This window comes from Pristiophorus japonicus, chromosome 18 (genome assembly GCF_044704955.1).
Source record: "Pristiophorus japonicus isolate sPriJap1 chromosome 18, sPriJap1.hap1, whole genome shotgun sequence".
Taxonomy (NCBI): Eukaryota; Metazoa; Chordata; class Chondrichthyes; family Pristiophoridae; genus Pristiophorus; species Pristiophorus japonicus.
In genome coordinates, this window is record NC_091994.1 from 99,979,911 (window position 1) to 100,003,351 (window position 23,441).

Below are 23,441 nucleotides of genomic sequence, written 5' to 3' on the forward strand. Positions count from 1 at the left end.
CGATTTGTGTGCTCCCTGTGCCAGTGTTAAATTTGTTGATCTAAGGCTAAGTCTGTTGTGTTGTACATACGACATTGGCAATCTGCATATAGGCTCTATTGAATTTAATGGAGCTGTGTAGGGCCGCACACAGCTCCTCCCTTCGTCCGAGCGGCCTGATGGCCGGTGGCTCGGCGTGGCTGGTCTCCATTTAACAAAGAAATTCGCCTTATTTTAAAAAGTCGTCGTGGCATTTTATTTTTTAACACTTTATTTTTAAATAAAACACCCCACCCGGCTTTCTGTCGTGCAGTGTGCAGGTGCAGGCGCTCTCTGTGTTCCATAGAACATAGAGGCCTTCGTATATAGGCAGAGCGCTGGTGTACAACGAGCGATTGCTGAGCATTTTGGAGAACTAATAACCTTCAGTACCCAGGTTCTTCATAGATGTATAACATTAACCACAGGTTTAGTGTTGCTGTGCAAAATAAGTTTTTTTTAATAGTAACTCTTGTCAAAGTTGCCAGTCAGATTTTTGAATCTCCTGTGACAGTACTGGGGGTGGAAGGAAGAGAATGAGTTTGTTATGGGTGTGCTGTCTTTAGGCACTGACATATTACATAGGAGGAGGCCATTTAACCCCTCGAGCCTGTTCGCCAGTCAATGAGATCGTGGCTGATCTATAACGTAACTCCATATACCCACCTTTGTCCCATATCCCTTGATACCTTTCTTTAGTTTACGAAAACCCATCAATCTCCAATTTAAAATTAACAATTGACCTAGCATCAATTGCCGTTTGCGGAAGAGAGTTACAAATTTCTACCACGCTTTGTGTGCAGAAGTGTTTCCTAACTTCACTCCTGCCTCAGCCAATTTCCTAACTAGGTCAGTAATTTGCCTTTAATTTCTTGAGCTTCAACTTTAGCTACTGGGGGACTTTTATCAAATGCCTACTGGAAGTTCATATAACATCCATAGACATTTCCCTGTCAACTACTTTAGTCACCTCTTCAAAAAAATTCAGTTGCGATTGTCAGGCATGACCTACCCTTTAGAAATCCATGCTGGCTCACTTATGATCAGCTGAAAATTTTCACAGTGTTCAGTCACTCTGTCCTTAATTATAGACTCTAGTAATTTCTCGACAACAGATGTTGGGATAACTTGTCCATAATTCCCTGGTTTCTCCCTCTCGCCTTTCTTAAATAGCGGAGTGACATGCGCAATTTTCCATTCCAAAGATATGGTTCCCGAATTGAGAATTTTAAAAGATTATAGTTGGGGCATTTGCAATGTTCTCGCCTACTTCGTTTAAAACCCTGGGATGGAAACCATTTGGTCCTAGGGATTTATCATTCTTCAGTGCCATTAATTTCTTCATTACTGTTATTTTGCTTAAAAAACATTGCCTGATTTCTTTACCTTGGTCTAAATTAAAATTGGGGATTATTTTTCATAGCCATGTATCTGAATGTAAAGTTCTTGCCTTATAGTGTTATGTTAAATAAACTTGACTAGTTCCTTTGTTTGTAAAGAGGGAATCAATCTGTTACTAAATCCATGCTTGGCACAGTGAAATAAATGAGCATGTGTATTTTATAAAGGCAGAGGGAACTACATTAGCATCAAGTTTATAAGTAATGTTTGATTGATCAATTCCACAAAACAAACTGGGAATTGACTCTCTTGCATTCATTTGTTCATCGATCCAGACATTTGCCATCAAGTGTTTAAAAAAAATTTTTAAAAAAATTTTGCAAAAAAAATGCAAGACGTCCAAAAGTGCTTTTTGTGCCAGAAGTGAAAAACTTATTGGGCCGGATTTTTGACTTTTGGGGTTTTTCGGCGAAAACGGTAGCGATACATAAAACTTACCATTTTTGTTGCGCTACCGTTTTTAGCCTGAACTTTCGGCCTTTACGTCTGGTAAGGGAGCCGTTGCACACTCATTCCCTGCAACTTTAGGCCAGGGCTGGGAGTGCTGCGAGAGAGGCCTTGGGTGGGGGGAAATTCCCCAAAACATTCCAAAAACATTTACAAGACCCTTAACTAAGTAATCGCTGCAAAAAATTAAAAACTTTAACTTGCCTTTTTTGCAGGTTTTCATATTTACCGCTGCTGGCAGGGCTGCACCGACACGTTTGACCTGTTATTCTGGGTGTGGTGTATGGGTCGGGAGAGTGCCGAAAGGCAGTCGCAAACTCAATCCGTGTTGTTGCACATCGGCGCACCTCTCCCCGGCGGTACTTGGAAGCGCTGCTGCAAACAGGTACCCGAGGACCCCGCTCGGGCTTTGTGACTGGGTTTTCGCCGCGGAGGGTCAAACCACGGCGAAAACCCGGTCACAAATCTGCTGAAAATCCGGCCCTCAGTTTTTTTAGGAATTCAGTCAATTCTGAGGTGTGGCAACAAACTTCAATCCTAAATCCTGGTTACTGTTTACTGAGGCCAAGTGTCTGAGTAGGTACAGGTACAGCGGCGAGAATCCGGAAGCCTGGGGACCAAGGCCACTCTGGATTCTGTGTATTTTCGGACTTCGGTCTTTAAAATGTCCCGAATCCAGAAACGCCCGAGCCCAGGTTTGTTAATTTCCGGACTTCGGAACGTCTTTCTGATGTTCCGATTCCGGAAACGCCTGGGCCAAGGTAGGTAGGGAGGAGGGGCAGGGGAGGTAAGGAGGAGGGTGGGTGAGGTGAGGGGGTGGGGGGGGGTCAGGCCGAGGTAAGGGGGGGGGGGAGGAGGTAGGGGGGAGGGGTTGGGAGGTCGGGCCGGGGCCGAGGGGAGTCTGGACTTCATAACATTTTCCGGATTCCGGATGACCCCACCACGGATCGTCCCGGATTCCGGAACAGTACGGATTCCAGAACTCCGTATTCTCGACGCTGTACCTGTATAATTAAAGGGGATCTTTATTGTTAAGGCACATATTAGGAATGGTAAATCTGAGATATGTTAACTTAAAAGATAGCTTGTTCAAATGGCATTTACAGGTTTCTTTGCACATGGCGGGAAAAATAGCATCTGAGGTTAGGAGTTATCATTAGCACTGCCTCCTCGACACTCAATCCTTCTGTAAATCAGTGATTTTATTTTAAAACAATGGCTGCAGATGAAGCCACTCGATATGGCTTTGTGGAGCAGTTTCACCCATACTTGGGGATTTTACGTTTGTATCCCAATCTGCAGCCACGATGGCAGGCCACAATGGAGACTGAAACATACTTTAATTTATGTAGAATCTCAAAAATAAAATGGTAATGGGACCAATGATTTATGACGACTGAATAAGTCCAGTTTCATTTGAATCAGTTGGGATCCCAGGACTTTTACGGGTGATTTTGGGATTGCATTCCATGATTCTGTTCATTTTTCTATGAAAATGGAAAATCAGTGATCTTTGCTACTGAACTTAATGAAAATTGAGGCTTAATCTTTCCTTGGTTGTAATAGTCAGAGTTTGGTATCCCTCAAACTGCGCCCAGTCTTGCCTTATCGAGTTACCCTGTTCAGAGAGTCTCAGCAAGTTGTATTCTATTTTAAAAGTGGCTGTATAGTGGCAGAATTCAGGATCAATTTCTGTTACAAAACAACAGCTGAGAGATGCCTCTTCTACAGATGGAACTAAAAGGTTCTTTGTATGCTCAGCTTTATATATATAAAATACCAATAAAATCTTTGGGATCAGGATATCTTGAAATCTTAAAAATGAGTCACTTGACAGCTTTTATACACTAGGCATGGTCTTACGAATTTTTTCTCATTTGAGGTGTTTGGCTAGCAAACTCCATATTACATTCAGATTTTTCCCCTGCTTGCCCATCTCTCATTAAGTTGCTGATCCTGCAGGGGAATGGATTCCATGGGTAGAAGTCACTCAAAGACTGAAGCCTTGGCTAAATTGGCATTCTTCAAAAATGAGCCTGGGCACTGAGCCTTGGGGGTTATTCACAGTTTCACCTTCACCTGATGCATTTCTCACTTTGCAGCAGGCGGATGCTGGACCAGGACCAGGAGCTGTCTGCCCTTGCGGCAACCCTGGCGGAGATTGGCTAGCTCGGCCCATGTCAGGAATGAACTCTGGAATACGTGGTCTGTTTTGATACACTGCCATCTGTAAAGTGTACCTGCTGGAGGAGAGGGGAGGGGGAGAGCACCCCTCAGATGTTTTAACAGTTTTATTTTTAATCAATATTCCTTTTGTGTTGCTTGCTCTGTCCTGGGACTGAAACATGCTATGTCTTTACTCCAATCAATCCATCAATATTCTGTATCTATGCCTATTGTCTGGTCTGGTCATCTTTGTATACCAGTTCAGATAAATAGAAATACTGTGCTGAAAATTAAATCAAGGGAGGACTTTTTTTTAAGTATGTGCTGCCACTAATCTTTGAATAAGGTTTAAAAACTGAGTGAGTGACTCACCAGGTTACTCTACAGGATCCCATGTTGTTTGGTAGAAGTTTTTGAGCCTTCACCTAGCATTATTTGTTTTCTGCCTCTTTCCTGAATGCACTGATGGTCTGTCCACCCTTTGGCATCTCGCCCAAGTGGCCATTCTTCATGGATGAGTGTGCCAATTGTGGAGGGTCATCACAGCCAAATCTGACGCTGTCTTCACCTGATGCCCCCAAGTATACATTTTTCAGTGGGGACACTAGGGTAGTTGCCAGAAACAGAAACCCCAACCACTTCATCTGCTTCTCTTTCCCCTTCCCCATTCCCCGGCCCAAGATTGCTGAGGTCATTTGTAGCGCACTTTCTGCTGCTCCAGCTCACTCGGCATGGGTCATTCCTGCTATTCTTTTATGTGTTTGGCTAAAAACTATACCTTTACCCACTGAACTATTGGGGAAGCTTCCTTCCAATTTAAACTTCTGTTTCCCCCTCCCACCCATCACACTCAAAATCCAGTATGATATTGTTATCAAACTTGTTGCAAATGATGAGCTCCAAAGATCTGTAACAAGATCAGAAAGGGACTTAAAAGTTGGAGTGCTTGAGTTAAGAGAAAAGGTAGTCATTAAAAATAAGTCTCAACATTGATAGACATGACTGGTGTATGTCTTTACATTCGTTACTGTAAAAATATGTTGAATTTTTGATCAAACTGTACAGTAAGGTTAATAGTTTAATGGGTTGGGTGCTGTAAATTACATTCTTGCATACAGTTCTTGTAATTTCAGCTGCTGAGAAGGGATTTGTTCAGTGTGGAAGTGTAGCCTGCAGGCTTGCACAGATTAATTTCTGAGGGGTCACGTTTGGGTCGGAGTTCCGGCGTTCTACGCATGCTGCGGCAACAAAATAAATAAACGTTTATCTCTCCCGACAGCTGAGAATCACCGTCTGGTCGCTGTGCACCAAATCTGTATCTTATATCAAGTATCCCAAGGCCTGTCAGCATGGTAAGTGGACAAGCAATCTTGTTTTGAAGGATAATACGATAAGAAGTATGAATTAAGCAGAATTGAGAAGGACGTGTTGTAAACCAGTTATTGATTCTGCTTATATCTGCAGTCCTCAGTGTGTTCATTATTTGGTATCATTCGCACAACAGTTTCTGGTTTCTTATCCCATTTTGTTTTGTGGTGCGGGGGGATTACCAAAGATCTTTGCCCAGTGAGATCAGCTGAAAAGAAGTGAAACTTGAAAGGTAGTTTCCCAGAACGGCACCCTGAATCCTAATATGTCACATCACAAAACAATGGGGCACTTTTTTTTTCTTGCAACTTTGCTGATCTTAACCAGGCTGCTTTTTGAGAAGACGGGTTTCCGATATAGAGGAGAGATTAAGTACCTGCCTATTCAGGCTGCCTGTGCCTCTCCTAGAGACTGGTTACATAGTAGAGTTGGCAGGCACGAGGGAAAGAGGAAGAAACAGCCCGTCTAACTGTCCTGATTGGCTGAAAAGGAGAGAGAATTATTTAAGAAAACAAATCTAGATTAATAGAATTCACTAGTAGGATTTTATGATTCTAATACACTGGAGCCCATGCAATCAATTTTCACTTCTCTGAGAAACCAGTCAATCTCAAATAGTCTTTCATCTTCCATATTGAGTGACAAAGGAAGGATTGTACAATACTGACTTTAGCCACTAGGTGTAGCTGGCGCCTATGAATGCTGTGGATTATGTTTCAGCTTTGAAAGATATGTTGAGCAGAACTTGATCATAACAATTACATAGGGTCTGTGGCACAGATACATAGAATGTACTGCACAGAAACAAGCCATTCAGCCCAACTGATCTATGCCGGTGTTTATGCTCCACATGAGCCTCCTCTCACTCCTCTTCATCTAACCATATCAGTATATCCTTTTATTCCCTTCTCCCTCAAGTGCTTATCTAGCTTCCCCTTAAATGCATCCATGCTAGTTGCCTCAGCTACTCCTTGCGGTAGCACATTCCACATTCTTACCACTCTTTAGGTAAAGAAGTTGCTCCTGAATGCCCTAATGACAATCTCATAATTTTGGCCCCTAGTTTTGGACTGCCCACAAGTGGAAATATTTTCTCTACATCTGCCCTATCAAACCCTTTCATTATTTTAAAAACCTCTTTTAGGAGCCTTCTCTATTCTAGAGAAAAGAGCCCCAGCCTGTTTAGCCTTCCCTGATGAGTATATCCTCTCAGTTCTGGTATCATCCTTGTGAATCTTTTTTGCACCTTCAATGCCCCTGTATCCTTTTTAGAATACAGCACTTGGAGTACGGCCTAACCAAGGTTCTGTACAAGTCTAACATAATCTCTCTGCTTTACAATTATATAGAAACATAGAAACATAGAAAATAGGTGCAGGAGCAGGCCATTCAGCCCTTCTAGCCTGCACCGCCATTCATCGAGTTCATGGCTGAACATGAAACTTCAGTACCCCCTTCCTGCTTTCTCGCCTTGATCCCCCGAGTAGTAAGGACTTCATCTAACTCCCTTTTGAATATATTTAGTGAATTGGCCTCAACTACTTTCTGTGGTAGAGAATTCCACAGGTTCACCACTCTCTAGGTGAAGAAGTGTTTCTCCTCATCTCGGTCCTAAATGGCTTACCCCTTATCCTTAGACTGTGACCCCTGGTTCTGGACTTCCCCAACATTGGGAACATTCTTCCTGCATCCAACCTGTCCAAACCCGTCAGAATTTTAAACGTTTCTATGAGGTCCCCTCTCACTCTTCTGAACTCCAGTGAATACAAGCCCAGTTGATCCAGTCTTTCTTGATAGGTCAGTCCCACCATCCAGGGAATCAGTCTGGTGAATCTTCGCTGCACTCCCTCAATAGCAAGAATGTCCTTCCTCAAGTTAGGAGACCAAAACTGTACACAATACTGCAGGTGTGGCCTCACCAAGGCCCTGTACAACTGTAGCAACACCTCCCTGCCCCTGTACTCAAATCCCCTCGCTATGAAGGCCAACATTCCATTTGCTTTCTTAACCGCTTGCTGTACCTGCATGCCAACCTTCAATGACTGATGTACCATGACACCCAGGTCTCGTTGCACCTTCCCTTTTCCTAATCTGTCACCATTCAGATAATAGTCTGTCTCTCTGTTTTTACCACCAAAGTGGATAACCTCACATTTATCCACATTATACTTCATCTGCCACGCATTTGCCCACTCACCTAACCTATCCAAGTCACTCTGCAGCCTCATAGCATCCTCCTCGCAGCTCACACTGCCACCCAACTTAGTGTCATCCGCAAATTTGGAGATACTACATTTAATCCCCTCGTCTAAATCATTAATGTACAATGTAAACAGCTGGGACCCCAGCACAGAACCTTGCGGTACCCCACTAGTTACTGCCTGCCATTCTGAAAAGTACCTATTTACTCCTACTCTTTGCTTCCTGTCTGACAACCAGTTCTCAATCCACGTCAGCACACTACCCCCAATCCCATGTGCTTTAACTTTGCACATCAATCTCCTGTGTGGGACCTTGTCGAAAGCCTTCTGAAAGTCCAAATATACCACATCAACTGGTTCTCCTTTGTCCACTTTACTGGAAACATCCTCAAAAAATTCCAGAAGATTTGTCAAGCATGATCTCCCTTTCACAAATCCATGCTGACTTGGACCTATCATGTCACCATTTTCCAAATGCGCTGCTATGACATCCTTAATAATTGATTCCATCATTTTACCCACTACTGAGGTCAGGCTGACCGGTCTATAATTCCCTGCTTTCTCTCTCCCTCCTTTTTTAAAAAGTGGGGTTACATTGGCTACCCTCCACTCGATAGGAACTGATCCAGAGTCAATGGAATGTTGGAAAATGACTGTCAATGCATCCGCTATTTCCAAGGCCACCTCCTTAAGTACTCTGGGATGCAGTCCATCAGGCCCTGGGGATTTATCGGCCTTCAATCCCATCAATTTCCCCAACACAATTTCCCGACTAATAAAGATTTCCCTCAGTTCCTCCTCCTTACTAGACCCTCTGACCCCTTTTATATCCGGAAGGTTGTTTGTGTCCTCCTTAGTGAATACTGAACCAAAGTACTTGTTCAATTGGTCTGCCATTTCTTTGTTCCCCGTTATGACTTCCCTTGATTCTGACTGCAGGGGACCTACGTTTGTCTTTACTAACCTTTTTCTCTTTACATACCTATAGAAACTTTTGCAATCCACCTTAATGTTCCCTGCAAGCTTCTTCTCGTACTCCATTTTCCCTGCCCTAATCAAACCCTTTGTCCTCCTCTGCTGAGTTCTAAATTTCTCCCAGTCCCCAGGTTCGCTGCTATTTCTGGCCAATTTGTATGCCACTTCCTTGGCTTTAATACTATCCCTGATTTCCCTAGATAGCCACGGTTGAGCCACCTTCCCTTTTTTATTTTTACGCCAGACAGGAATGTACAATTGTTGTAATTCATCCATGCGGTCTCTAAATGTCTGCCATTGCCCATCCACAGTCAACCCCTTAAGTATCATTCGCCAATCTATCTTAGCCAATTCACGCCTCATACCTTCAAAGTTACCCTTCTTTAAGTTCTGGACCATGGTCTCTGAATTAACTGTTTCATATCCCTCTACAAATGAACCCCAGTGCTTGGTTTGCTTTTTTATGACCTTATTTATTGTTCATCTTGGTTGTCCTGATGCAACAGAATGACTTGCTAGGCCACTTCAAAGAGCGATTAAGAGTCAACCATGTTGGTGTGGGACTGGAGTCACATCGGCCAAACTGGATAAAGACGACAGGTTTTCTTCTCTACAATGACTAGTGAAGCAGTTAGGTTTTTGCAACAATCTGACAGCTTCATGTTCACTTTTACTGATATCAGCTTTTTATTTCCAGATTTTTTTTAAGCTGAATTAAAATTTTCAAACTGTCCTGATGGGATTTAAACTCACTGTCTCTAGGTTATTAGTCCAGGCCTCTAGATTATTAGTTCAGTAATATATTTCTGAGTAGCTCTGCAACATTTTGTTTTAACGTGCATTATCATTAAAACAAAATGTGGCAGAGTTTCTCAGGAATAATAGTAACAGCATTTGTGCTGACGGTGCTCTGTATTTTTTTTTGGTTTGAGAGGCTTGAGCTTAAAGCAGGATACACGAGGCATAGCTTTTCTCAATATTTTTGGATTGTTACAATTTGAAACTCCAAAAGACAAAGTGATTATTTTTTTTAAAGGCACACAGATTTTGAATACAGGTCCAAAAAGTAAAATGAAATCCTGAAGTTTGACCCTGATCCTAATTTGCAGTTGGGGCATCATAATTGGTTTCAGTGCCCCTGGGCTAGGGAAGAGAGAAATCAGTCAGGGTCCATAGTGACCTCTGCTTAAAAAGTGTGTGTGAGGATGCTGTGCGCGGACAGAAATGGACTTGGTTGTGATGCCCTCCATGGTTCAATAGCCTGCTGACACTCTGTAATTGTAACCTAATCTGCCTGGCAGGAAACTGATGGGATGGGAGTGGATTGGCCACCTGTTTTACACTTCCATTGGGGAAAGTAAAATCGAGTGAGGTGTAAAACGGGCGGCAAATCCGATCCCATCAGATTCTCGCCGGGAGGATTAGGTTAAAATTGCACCCTCAATGTTGAGGCCGATACATTTAGAGTGGCCAATTAGGTGAGATATCGGGGTTGCCAGTGCCAAGTGTATCTCAGTGCCTCGGGAAAGAAGGGGTTAAAATTGGGGAAGGTACAAATATGTGTTTGAAAGCTTGTTTTTAAGAGGTTTTATTCAAAGTTTTGTCCCTCAAATGGTTTTAGTTTAACCAGTTTAACTGTAGATGATTATATTGAGGATGGATTTCCCTGAGTAGCTTCTTTAAAATCCTGTAAGATTTTGACAGTCTGATAAAATGCCACACACTCAATGCTTGTTTATGGCCTCAGGGATGGATTTCACCAAGGACGGCCGCTACATGGCACTGGCAGAGAGACGAGACTGCAAGGATTACATCAGTATCTTTGTGTGCAGCGAGTGGCAGCTGCTGCGGGTAATTAATTTTATATTTATAAAAAAAACACACATGCATTGTTCCTCATCGAGAACGGTGTGACCCAGTACTGATCCTTACACTGTGCATGCTGTTCCGGAACCTTTCCATTAAAATCGTGCTCGGTTTCAGGAACTTCAAAAAGTGCGCTACGTCCGCGGAATACTATATTTCCAAGCACTACATTGGTGGTATGCCAGGAGCGAGGTCTTGTTCATTGAGGTTAAGGGTTTCTCGTGTTGGGGAATGCAACATTTTTTATCCCCATTTTGCACCCAGTGCTTGTGTCGAGCAATTTGAATCATGTACAGAATGGGTTAGATGACGGGTTAAGCTGCTTTTTATATTGTTCCAAATGAATGGACTCCCTATTACACCAAAGGGAAATGTTAAGTTCCTTCCCCAGCCAGCCATCTGAGGAAGTCTGCGAATCCATGTGAGCTGTAGATCCGTATACTCCAGAAACTGAGCTTAGCCTGCAGCCAGTACAGAGAGATTTTTATGTCGTCATTCTGGACTGAGTTTGAACCCGTCTCAGAAGAAAGAGAGATGTACTGTAAGCCATCATACTGCCTGCTGCATAGTATGATGCAGCATTATATTTGCCTTTCTAAAATGCACCTCTCGGCATCTACATGTTGCAATGCCCAAAATCCTGGGGTCTATATATAATAACCTAGAAATTCGGTTCATCCTGTTAGCGTTCCTGGGGGTGGGGGGGGGGGGGGGGGGGGGGAGACGACGCGACCAGGTACGGCGCAGCTAACGACTCCTGCTAAATTCGGTGGGAATTTAGTGGCGCAGCGGAAACCTGTAGCACCTGCTCCGCCGGTGATGCTGACATGATTTTACTGAAACATATAAGATACTGAAGGGACGCAACAACGTAGATACAGAGAGGATGTTTCTACTCGTGGGGGAATCTAGAATTAGAGGGCATAGTTTAAAAATAAGGGGTTGCCCATTTAGAACTGAGATGATGAGAAATTTCTTCTCTTAGACGGTCGTAAATCTGTAGAATTCTCTGCCCCAGCAAGCTCTGGAGGCTGGGTCATTGAATATATTTAAGGCGGAGATTGATTTTTGAACAATAAGGAAGCGGGCAGGAAAGTGGAGCTGAGCCCAAGATCAGATCAGCCATGATCTTATTAAATGGCGGAGCAGGCTCAAGGGGCCAAATGGTCTACTCATGCTCCTATTTCTTATGTAATATTCTTATGTCATCACCATGCGCAGCGACCCATTAGCGCCCCGAACCCTGAATTGGGTATCGCCCCTTGAAGCTGCGCCGGGCGATGACGGCGACAGCTTCAGGGGACGCGTACCGGGCGGCTGGCCACTCGCAGAGCGAAACGTAAAGGGGAGATGTGCCGTTGGTGCTTTGAACGCGAAATCCGTGCTGCGATCGGTCAGATCAGCACTCTGCTTGAGTGCTGGGTTTTTGGCACGGCACCTCACCCCCCAGTGGTCCAGACAGGACCCTTTTTTTGCTGCAGAGTATGCAGCTTTGGGTCCTTCCCTTTAATTGGGGGAAGAGCCCCTCCTACGCGGCCCAGTGCATAGCGCTGCACCCCGTTCCTGAGGCATCGTCCCGCTACTGTCCCAGAAAGGAAGTGGAGCGCTTTATTTTTCCCCGAATGTTTGTTGTCTTCTATTACCTTTTGGCGTGTTCCTGTACGTGATCTGAAATAAATAACTGTTGTTTAAAATCATATGTCCGGCTTTTCTAAAATTGATTTGGTAGCTGTTTTCTATTCATGATGATTCTCTTGTGTGTAATTTGTTCAGCATTTTGAGACTGAGACCCAGGACCTGGCTGGTATCGAGTGGTCACCCAACAGCTGTGTGCTGGCAGTCTGGGATTCCTGTTTGGAGGTGAGTGGCAGCTCTGAAAAGGGATATTGCAGCTTGAAAGATTCCTGTCTTTAAAATATGTTAATTCTTTTGAAGTAAATTTGAAGTCCAAGGTGTTTATTGTTTGACAAAACACAGGGTTATGACTACAGTATTATATGGTGAGTTCTTGGCGTTTTGTTAGAGCAGGGGATTTTAGAATGCTAAAATGAAGGGGGATTGATCTGTGGAAGTGTCCATAAAATTAGACTTGCAGTCTCTTCAAATGTCAACCTTAGTTCACTTGTAGCACGCTCACCTGAGTCAGAAGGTTGTGGGTTCAGGCGCCAAACCCAGAGATTGGATCACATAATCTAGGCTGACACTTCAGTGCAGTACTAAGGAAGTGCTGCTCTGTCGAAGGTGCCATCTTTCATGAGACATTTAACTGAGGCTCCATCTGCCCCCTCAGGCTGACATAACATGATATGAATTGTTATGACATGAGTTCTCCTGGTGTCCTGGCCAACATTTATCCCTCTACCACAGACTGGTTAGTTATTTAGCTTGCTGTTGTTTGTGAGACTTTGCTGTGTGCAAACTGCTTCATAGAAACATAGAAAATGGGTGCAGGGGTAGGCCATTTGGCCCTTCGAGCCTGCACCACCATTCGATAAGATCATGCTGATCATTCCCTCAGTATCCCTTTTTTGCTTTCTCTCCATACCGCTTGATCCCTTTAGCCGTAAGGGCCATATCTAACTCCCTCTTGAATATATTCAATGAACTGGCATCAACAACTCTCTGTGGCAGGGAATTCCACAGGTTAACAACTCTCTGTGTGAAGAAGTTTCTCCTCATCTCAGTCCTAAATGGCCTACCCCTTATTCTAAGACTGTGTCCCCTGGTTCTGGACTTCCCCAACATCGGGAACAATCTACCCGCATCTAACCTGTCCCGTCCCGTCAGAATCTTGTACGTTTCTATGAGATCCTCTCTCATCCTTCTAAACTCCAGTGTATAAAGGCCCAGTTTATCCAGTCTCTCCTCATATGTCAGTCCTGCCATACCGGAAATCCGTCTGGTGAACCTTCGCTGCACTCCCTCAATAGCAAGAACGTCCTTCCTCAGATTAGGAGACCAAAACTGAACACAATATTCCAGGTGAGGCCTCACCAAGGCCCTGTACAACTGCAGTAAGACCTCCCTGCTCCTATACTCAAATCCCCTAGCTATGAAGACCAACATGCCACTTGCCTTCTTCACCGCCTGCTGCACCTGTATGCCAACTTTCTACATATAATGACTATCTTTAAAGTTGTGGTTAAAGCATTGGTTGTGAAATGCTTTGGATATCCTGAAGATGTGGGAAATGCTACATAAATGCAAGATTATTTATTTTTCTTTCAACATTAAAGAAAAGGGGGTGAAGGGCAGAGGTTAGCAGCACGAGTATACAGGTTACCCAATATTGATCTCCTCTAGAGGAAAATCAGAGCTGGTCTTGTGCTGCTCTCAACTCTATATGGAATGCCTCTTATTTCTGCCCCTTCTAAACACAAATTAGCCATGTATATTTTAATGTAGAAAATTGCTTTGTGGGACATGTTTTTTTCTCCTTCTCTCCCTCAGTACGGAGTAACCTGTTCTGTTCCTTCCAGTATAAAGTCCTCTTGTATTCATTGGACGGGCGCCTGCTGTCCACCTACAGTGCGTACGAGTGGTCTCTCGGTGTGAAGTCTGTTGCATGGAGTCCAAGCAGCCAGTTTCTGGCCATTGGGAGTTATGATGAAAAGGTAAGAGATGTGACACAGGTCAGTGAAATTAATGGCCAACTGGCAGATCTCAGCAGGAATTGGTTAAAACTGGTGAAAGGAACGTTTAGGACAGATTTTTGAAAGAACTTCTCCACATAAGAACTACTTGCATTTATATAGCACCATTAATGTAGGAAAATGTCCCAAGGCGCTTCACAGGAGTGTAATCAGACAAAAGTTGATATCGAGCCAAATAAAGGGATATTAGGAAGGGTGACTGTAAGCTTGGTCAAATAAGTGGTTTTTAAGCAGGGTTTTAAAGGAGGAGAGGGAGGGGGGGCGAGGTGAGGCGTAGAGGTTTAGGGAGGGAATTCTAGGGCTTGGGGTGTAGACAGCTCATGGTGGGGAAGTATGATCAAGACTTTGAATGGTGTTCTTGGTAGAGGAGTGAGAGAATTAGACGGGCTGAGGACTCAGTTGAGGTGATGGAAGGAATGTATGTGTTTAACTCTAATGGATGAATTAAAATTAGCCAAATGGCCTCCTATATCCAATGTATTCTTCACAGGTGGGGAATGCTTACATTTTATAGATGTTGGAACTGGTAACCATCTGGGAGTTTTGTTTTTAAGATGGACATGTTTTTAAAGCCTGAATAGATTAATCTTGTGTACAGTGAGATCTTGATTGTCCCCCATATGGAAGGGACCCTGTACTCAGACATCCTTAGTTAAGCTGATTTGAGTTATTGGCTTCTGATTGGCCTATTTAAATAATCTATTGTAGTTCCCAGCTTGTGCAGATAGACTGGCCGATGAGGGAGTACAGCATCGCTTGCTCAGTATCTAATGTCCTTTGGCCATTCCAGTATTTTAATTAAGACCTGAAGTAGATCTGGAGCTTTAACTGTTCATTTTCCTACCTCTTCCCATTTTTATGTGGGAGAGTCAAAACTGCAATTAGTGGACATAGCCAGTTTCTGTTGTTTTTTCAGAGATAAATATTTGTATAAGATAAATATTTTTATCAGGAATGTTGTCATGTGGTGAAAGGGTCTGCTAAGACACATCTTGAAGAACACTCACACTACCTAATGTTACGGCAAGTGACTTGGAAGTCTCACAGGCAGTGAAAGCCGATATCTGAGCAGTGGCCAGTCAATGTCCCGGCCGGTAAATGCCATCGTAGTGCAAGCACTATATTAATGATGCTGATTTTAACTATTAAAACCATCTATCTACCAGGATCGCTTAGAATCTGTTCAGAGCTCAGCAGGTTTCACCACACTGCAAACACTGGCATTTGCAGAATCATCGAAGTCCCAATACTTTCAGATTTTGGCAGGAGGTCCTCTATAACACCTGGCATTGTGCTGGCTAAAATTTGTTCTGAAACAACAACTTGAATCTATGTCACCTTTATCGTATTTTTTAAAAATCCCTAGATCAAGTCGTAAACTGCATGGACCCCACAGTCAGGAGACACATGAAGATAAACTTAGCAGAGTTTTAGAAATAGTTGTCCAGAAGACTTTATATACATTTTTTTTTAAATTGGTCTTTTCAATTGGCACTGGCCTTTCCGGGGCCCATAAGTACACTATTTCGGCGGCAGCTGTGCATTTGCTGATAATTACATCATGACACAGTCATTGCTAATTGCACGGAGAAACATTTATCTTGTCCATCGTGAAATCGTGATGCAATATTATGATGCGAGCACTTCATGCATGAACACTGACCATACTGACATGGCCAGTCTACGCATGCACAAGGTATCGAGCCAGTTTACAGGAAGCATGATTGCATCACCTACTATATATAGGAGAGTGGCACAGTCTCAAGACCCAGACGGCACTATAAAATTGGTATAGTTGAACATAGATTTAATCTGTGGTTTCCTACTCTCCTTATAGCATCAAACCAGATACTGACTGCTTTACCAATTTTCAGTACACAGGAAGTAATTTATGGTTTGACTTCTTCCTCTCCCCCATATTATTGCTCGCTTGAGTAAGTCTTGGATTAAGTTATTGTGCAAAAATAGTATTTTACTCCTTTATACAATTAGGCTAATGAAATGGGCACTTACCCATCTGATTTGAGTATGGGGAATCCAATGCTCCCATAGCTTTCATCAAACTTTTTTTTAAACAAAAAAAATTGTTTATTTATCTATTTGAGCATAAGTCTGTTCCTGTGTTTTGGTTGTACCAAAGTCTTTTTTATAAGCTAATACACTACCACAAGTCCCAAGATAATTATGGATTAGGAAAGTCATTCTGCCCATCTTACTTCATCTATGCCAAATTATGCTAAAGTTCTCCACCCCCACCCCCAGTTGCAGCATCCAATTGGCTTTTAAATGGTTCCGTGGACCTCTATCTGGGAGACCATTCCATGTGTTGTTCACTATGTCGGGAATGAAAATTCCTCTGGCTATTAGTGCTAAAGTTACCTTTTATTAGTTTGAACCTGTATCCCTTTGCCCTTCTCTAGTAATTTAATTTAAAGTAATTTTCCAGATTTACCGTTGCCGTACATTTTGCAGTCTTGTATACCTCCATACAATCACCTCTTGGAATCTTCTTCCAATGCTGAAAAGCCTCAGTTTACCGACTGTGCCTGGAATAAAAGAAAGGAGAGTAGACTTTGCCCAAACACTTGTTTTCCCTTGACTGAGTGAAGGATGATGCCACATTGTGCTCATCTATATGTGACTGGTTGGAAATATTCAATGTAGTTTCAAATTCGAAGTACAAATGGTGCAAAAATACTTGCAAGGGTTCAGGCAAGTGCGCATTTGCATGAACAAATTGGCTCCATGTGTAGCAATTGCTGTCTAAACAGCTAGTGATTATATCTTTTTTTTAAATGCATCTTTTTTTAAATGTTTAAACTGCAAGCAGATTTGATTAGCCTTGAAAAGAAAACACACAGGAAACCATGACCTTTCTCTTTCAGGTGCTCACTGACTGATATTAATTCAAACTTCTAAGCCATATTTTAAAGCCCCTTCGGGTCCATCATGCACTGTTCGATAAGTTGTCCAATGCAACTTCTAATGACTTATAGCTGTGGGGTGCTTCTTTGGCAACTTGACTTGCATCACTGCTGTAATCAAATCTCCGGCGGTAAATCCTGCTCTGGATCCACCTTTTTTCTGAGATGTGATAGCCCCTCTTTTGAAAAGTTTTGGCTCTAATTATTGTGGAATCTTTCGGGTGAAGTGTTTTTTGTTGGAGTAAATTTTAATTGAAATGATCTAACCAATAACTAGGTAAGAATCATAAACCATGTGACCTGGAAGAAGATTGTGGAATTGGAACATCTCTCAACCATCAGAAACCCCAAAAGTGTAAGTAGGAGTGGTTCTTTTAAATTAAAAGGGAGAGGGGATTGTTTGAACTGAAGAGGTAACATAGAAACATAGAAAATAGGTGCAGGAGTAGGCCATTTGGCCCTTCGAGCCTGCACCGCCATTCAATAAGATCATGACTGATCATTCCCTCAGTACCCCTTTCCTGGCTTTCTCTTCATACCCCTTGATCCCCTTAGCCGTAAGGGCCATATCTAACTCCCTCTTGAATATATCCAATGAACTAGCATCAACAACTCTCTGTGGCAAGGAATTCCATAGGTTAACAACTCTCTGAGTGAAGAAGTTTCTCCTCATCTCAGTCCTAAATGGCTTATCCCTTATCCTAAGACTATGTCCCCTGGTTCTGAACTTCCCCAACATCGGAAACATTCTTCCCGCATCTAACCTGTCCAGTCCCGTCAGAATATAAGTTTCTATGAGATCCCCTCTCATCCTTCTAAACTCCAGTGAATAAAGGCCCAGTTGATCCAGTCTCTCCTCATATGACAGTCCAGCCATCCCTGGAATCAGTCTGGTGAACCTTCGCTGCACTCCCTCAATAGCAAGAACGTCCTTCCTCAGATTAGAAGACCAAAACTGAACACAATATTCCAGGTGAGGCCTCACCCAAGGCCCTGTATAACTGCAGTAAGACCTCCCTGCTCCTATACTCAAATCCCCTAGCTACGAAGGCCAACATACCATTTGCCTTCTTCACCTCCTGCTGTACCTGCCTGCTCACTTTGTGACTGATGAACCATGACACCCAGGTCTCGTTGCACTTCCCCTTTTCCTAATCTGCCGCCATTCAGATAATAATCTGCCTTTGTGTTTTTGCCCCCAAAATTGATAACCTCACATTTATCCACATTATACTGCATCTGCCATGCATTTGCCCACTCACCTAACCTGTCCAAGTCACCCTGCAGCCTCTTCACAGCTCACACCGCCACCCAGTTTAGTGTCATCCGCAAACTTGGAGATATTACACTCAATTCCTTTATTTAAATCGTTAATGTATATTGTAAAGAGCTGGGGCCCAGCACTGAGCCCTGCGGCACTCCACTAGTCACTACCTGCTATTCTGAAAAGGACCCGTTTATCCCGACTCTCTGCTTCCTGTCTGTCAACCAGTTCCCTATCCACGTCAGTACATTACCCCTAATACCATGCGCTTTGATTTTGCATACCATCTCTTGTGCGGGACCTTGTCAAAAGCCTTTTCAAAGTCCAAATATACCACATCCACTGGTTCTCCCTTGTCTACTCTGCTAGTTACATCCTCAAAAAATTCCAGAAGATTCGTCGAGCATGATTTCCCTTTCATAAATCCATGCTGACTTAGTCCGATCCTGTCACTACTTTCCAAATGCGCTGCTATTTCATCCTTAATGATTGTTTCCAACATTTTCCCCACTACTGATGTCAGGCTAACTGGTTTATAATTACCCATTTTCTCTTTTCTTCCTTTTTTAAAAAGTGGTGTTACATTAGCTACCCTCCAGTCCATAGGAACTGATCCAGAGTCGATAGACTGTTGGAAAATGATCACCAATGCATCCACTATTTCTAGAGCCACTTCCTTTAAGTACTCTGGGATGCAGACTATCAAGCCCCGGGGATTTATCGGCCTTCAATCCCATCAATTTCCCTAACACAATTTCCCGCCTAATAAGGATATCCTTCAGTTCCTCCTTCTCACTAGACCCACTGTCCCCTAGTACATTCGGAAGGTTATTTGTGTCTTCCTTTGTGAAGACAGAACCAAAATATTTGTTCAATTGGTCTGCCATTTCTTTGTTCCCCATTATAAATTAACCTGAATCCGCCTGCAAGGGACCTACATTTGTCTTCACTAATCTTTTTCTCTTCAAATATTTATAGAAGCTTTTGCAGTCAGTTTTTATGTTTCCGGCAAGCTTCCTCTTGTACTCTATTTTCCCCCTCTTAATTAAACCCTTAGTCCTCTTCTGTTGAATTCAAAATTTTTCCCAGTCCTCAGGTTTGTTGCTTTTTCTAGCCAATTTATGTGCCTCTTCCTTGGTTTTAACACTATCCTTAATTTCCCTTGTTAGCCACGGTTGAGCCCCATTTTACTTTTACTCCAGACAGGGATGTACAATTGCTGAAGTTCATCCATGTGATCTTTAAATGTTTGCCATTGCTTATCCACTATCAACCCTTTACGTATCCTTTGCCAGTCTATGCTAGCCAATTCACGCCTCATACTGTCGAAGTTACCTTTCCTTAAGTTCAGGACCATAGTTTCCGAATTAACTGTGTCACTCTCCATCTTAATAAAGAATTCTACCATATTATGGTCACTCTTCCCCAAGGGGCCTCGCACAACAAGATTGCTAATTAGTCCCTTCTCATTACACATCATCCAGTCTAGGATGGCCAGCTCTTTAGTTGGTTCCTCGACATATTGGTCTGGAAAACCATCCCTAATACACTCCAGGAAATTCTCCTCCACCGCATTGCTACCAGTTTGGTTAGCCCAATCAATATGTAGATTAAAGTCGCCCATGATAACTGCTGTACCTTTATTGCACACATCCCTTATTTCTTGTTTGATGCTGTCCCCAACCTCACCACTACTGTTTGGTGGGCTGTACACAACTCCCACTAACATTTTCTGCCCTTTGGAATTCCGCAGCTCCACCCATACCGATTCCACATCATCCAGGCTAATGTCCCTCCTTACTATTGCATTAATTTCCTCTTTAACCAGCAACGCCACCCTGCCTCCTTTTCCTCTCTGCCTATCCTTCCTAAATGTTGAATACCCCTGGATGTTGAGTTCCCAGTCTTGGTCACCCTGGAGCCATGTCTCCGTGATGCCAATTACATCATATCCGTTAACTGCTGTCTGCGCAGTTAATTCGTCCACCTTATTCCGAATACTCCTCGCATTGAGGCACAGAGCCTTCAGGCTTGTCTTTTTGACACACTTTGCCCCTTTAGAATTTTTCTGTAATGTGGCCCTTTTTGTTTTTTGCCTTGGGTTTCTCTGCCCTCCACTTTTACTATTCTCCTTTCTATCTTTTGCTTCTGCCTCCATTTTATTTCCCTCTGTCTCCCTGCATAGGTTCCCATCCCCCTGCCATGCTAGTTTAACTCCTCCCCAACAGCACTCGCAAACACTCCCCCTAGGACATTGGTTCCGGTCCTGCCCAGGTGCAGACCGTCCGGTTTGTACTGGTCCCACTTCCCCCAGAACCAGTTCCAATATCCCAGGAATTTGAATCCCTCCCTCTTGCAGCACTCCTCAAGCCACGTATTCATCTGAGCTATCCTGCGATTCCTACTCTGACTAGCACGTGGCACTGGTAGCAATCCTAAGATTACTACCTTTGAGGTCCTACTTTTTAATTTAGCTCCCAGCTCCCTAAATTCGTCTCGTAGGACCTCATCCCGTTTTTTATCTATATTGTTGGTACCTATATGTACCACGACAACTGGCTGTTCACCCTCCCTTTTCAGAATATCCTGCACCCGCTCCAAGACATCCTTGACCCTTGCACCAGGGAGGTAACATACCATCCTGGAGTCTCGGTTGCAGCCGCAGAAACGCCTATCTATTCCCCTTACAATCGAATCCCCTATCACTATAGCTCTCCCACTCTTTTTCTTGCCATCCTGTGCAGCAGAGCCACCCACGGTGCCATGAACTTGGCTGCTGCTGCTCCCCCCTGATGTCATCCCCCTCAACAGTACCCAAAGCGGTGTATCTGTTTTTCAGGGGGATGACCGCAGGGGACCCCTGCACTACCTTCCTTGCACTGCTCTTCCTGCTGGTCACCCATTTATTATCTGGCTGTGTACCTTTACCTGCGGTGAGACCAACTCGCTAAATGTGCTATTCACGTCATTCTCAGCATCATGCATGCTCCAGAGTGAATCCACCCGCAGCTCCAGTGCCGCAATGCGGTCCGTCAGGAGCTGGAGGTGGATACACTTCCCGCACATGTAGTCATCCGGGACACCGGAAGCGTCCCTGACTTCCCACATAGTACAGGAGGAGCATAACACATGTCCGAGCTGTCCTGCCATGACTTAACCCTTAAATTAACTTAATTTGGCAACAACAATGTGAAAGGTTGCTTACTGATATAAAGAAAAAGAAAAACTACTTACCAATCACCAGCCAATCACTTACCCCCTTGGCTGTGACACACCTGCCTTTGGGTTAGAAAGGGTCGGCTTGAGCACATATTCTAGGCAGTCACTTGAATGCCCTGTATCGTAATAGATGGTATTTGGTTGGGCCATTGAAGTAAATCCCATCTGCCTCTTTAAGGGGACAGGAAATATCCCATGGCACTATCCAAGGAGAGTAGGGAAGTTCTATTTTGGCCAAGATGCATTCCACAGCCAATACCACCAAAAAGTGCCATTCATCTCGTTGCTGTTCGTGGTTATTGGTGGTGTAGAATAGTAACTGTATTTGGCTACTTCATTACTTTTTAGTTCAGTGACTTCTTTCTATGAAGCACTTCAAGATATTTTGACATAATAACAAGCTATACAACGTCTATCTGTCTAACTGACGAATCATTGTCATTTGTGATGTATGTTAAATAGATTTTAGTCTGTAACAAATATTACAGCCAAATTGTAATGGAAGTACTTGTGAGCTCGAGTTACATTTGTGTTGCAGTGCACTGACTTTAAAGTAAGGTTTATCCTTTAGCTGGGGATCCGGTTTCTCTAGTATAGTGTAACCCAGGATGAATGATTGAGGCACGGTTGATGATTGAATCAGAATGGCTGCAGAAGTAGAACATGCTGTGTGCTGCAGGACTGTTTGGTTCCTTACTCCTTCAGTCAGGATCTATCTGCTCCCTTTTCTCCCAGCATTCTGCTAGTTTGATGGTTCAGAATAATGATGGAAAGTTGAATAGGATTTGGTTTGTTTTGGTCAGAAGCAGGAGGTCTGAATGATTCAGCCATGTTAGAAGAAAAGCTATGATACGACATATCATGTGTGTTCTTAAAATAAGCTTTGTGTGAGGATATTGAACATCATGAGCACTAGCTGCTTTGCAGAAATACGAGAGATCCTGGATTTGAATACCTGCTCGGCTAGATCAGACATCTGTTCTGCGATCTAAACCCTGCAAAGTACCATCTTGAATTAGTCAAGAACCAGCTCAGTCTAAGAATAGACCAGTTTGAATCTTGAAGTAATTGGCTCAGCACCTGAATCCCACATACTTCCCCAGTTGCCCGGAGAGCCCTTCATGTTCCTCATATTTTCTCTTGTTTATCATGGGCTTCATGCAGGGACTGGCTAAAAAAAGCCAGCATAAGAAATGTACAAACGTGACAGAACCATTAACCCTTCCCTTTCTGCCTACAGGTTATCTATAAAGAGGTAGAAAGCCGTCCAGGTCTGGGCAGTGATGTCTTGTCCCTTCCTCCACTTTCAACTAGAGGAAGTTCGTTATTCAGCTCGCAGAGTAAATGTAAGTAATGGGGAAGGAATGTGGCAATCCCTTTACTCTTCATTGGCCTAGGTTAGAGGAAGGGTGAGCCATTTGGTATCCATTAAACATTTAGTGCGAGCTTCTTTCTCACAGCAGTTGAGTTACTGGTGATACTTGTCTTTTTAAAGTTTTAAGGATTTTAATAGATTTTTTTCCCCCTGCGTTTTCTGTCAGTTTCCACAAATCTGAAAAGCTGTTAATTTGACTTCTACTTCTCCTTATAGAATGCTGTCATGCAAAACCATATCTACTATATGTGAAGGGATGCACTCTTTAAGAGTGGAGCTGAACGAGGCAGTAGCTACAACCTACTTGCACACTGTTACTCAGCATAGTTCCCCAGCCACATCGTTTAGCAGAACAATCTTTTTTTAGTAAAGCAGAAGCTTGATGAATTAGTGACTTTGAGTGCTCCTCCCGTTTCGTTATCTAAGCTTGCACTTCAAACAAATGAACACTTTTAACGTGAAGTTTCCTACATTGTCATCCAAACTAATCTCCTTCTGATCTGTGATTTCAGCTGAATGGTTTTACTTGGAAATGAAAAGGGCTCTTTGAATGTGTGACCCAAG

General features: G+C 43.3%; 1 protein-coding gene across 2 annotated transcripts in view; it reads left to right on the forward strand.

Moving 5' to 3' along the window:
- The window catches only part of wrap73 (WD repeat containing, antisense to TP73), a 152,164-nt gene that overhangs the window by 122,611 nt on the left and 6,112 nt on the right, over positions 1 to 23,441 (forward strand). For both annotated transcript variants that reach the window (XM_070860467.1, XM_070860466.1), the window contains 6 exons: positions 5,312 to 5,384; positions 10,324 to 10,427; positions 12,216 to 12,302; positions 13,922 to 14,056; positions 17,297 to 17,374; positions 22,743 to 22,848. In XM_070860467.1, coding sequence (XP_070716568.1) covers positions 5,312 to 5,384; positions 10,324 to 10,427; positions 12,216 to 12,302; positions 13,922 to 14,056; positions 17,297 to 17,374; positions 22,743 to 22,848 — 583 coding nt within the window. The remainder of the gene's footprint in view (positions 1 to 5,311; positions 5,385 to 10,323; positions 10,428 to 12,215; positions 12,303 to 13,921; positions 14,057 to 17,296; positions 17,375 to 22,742; positions 22,849 to 23,441) is intronic.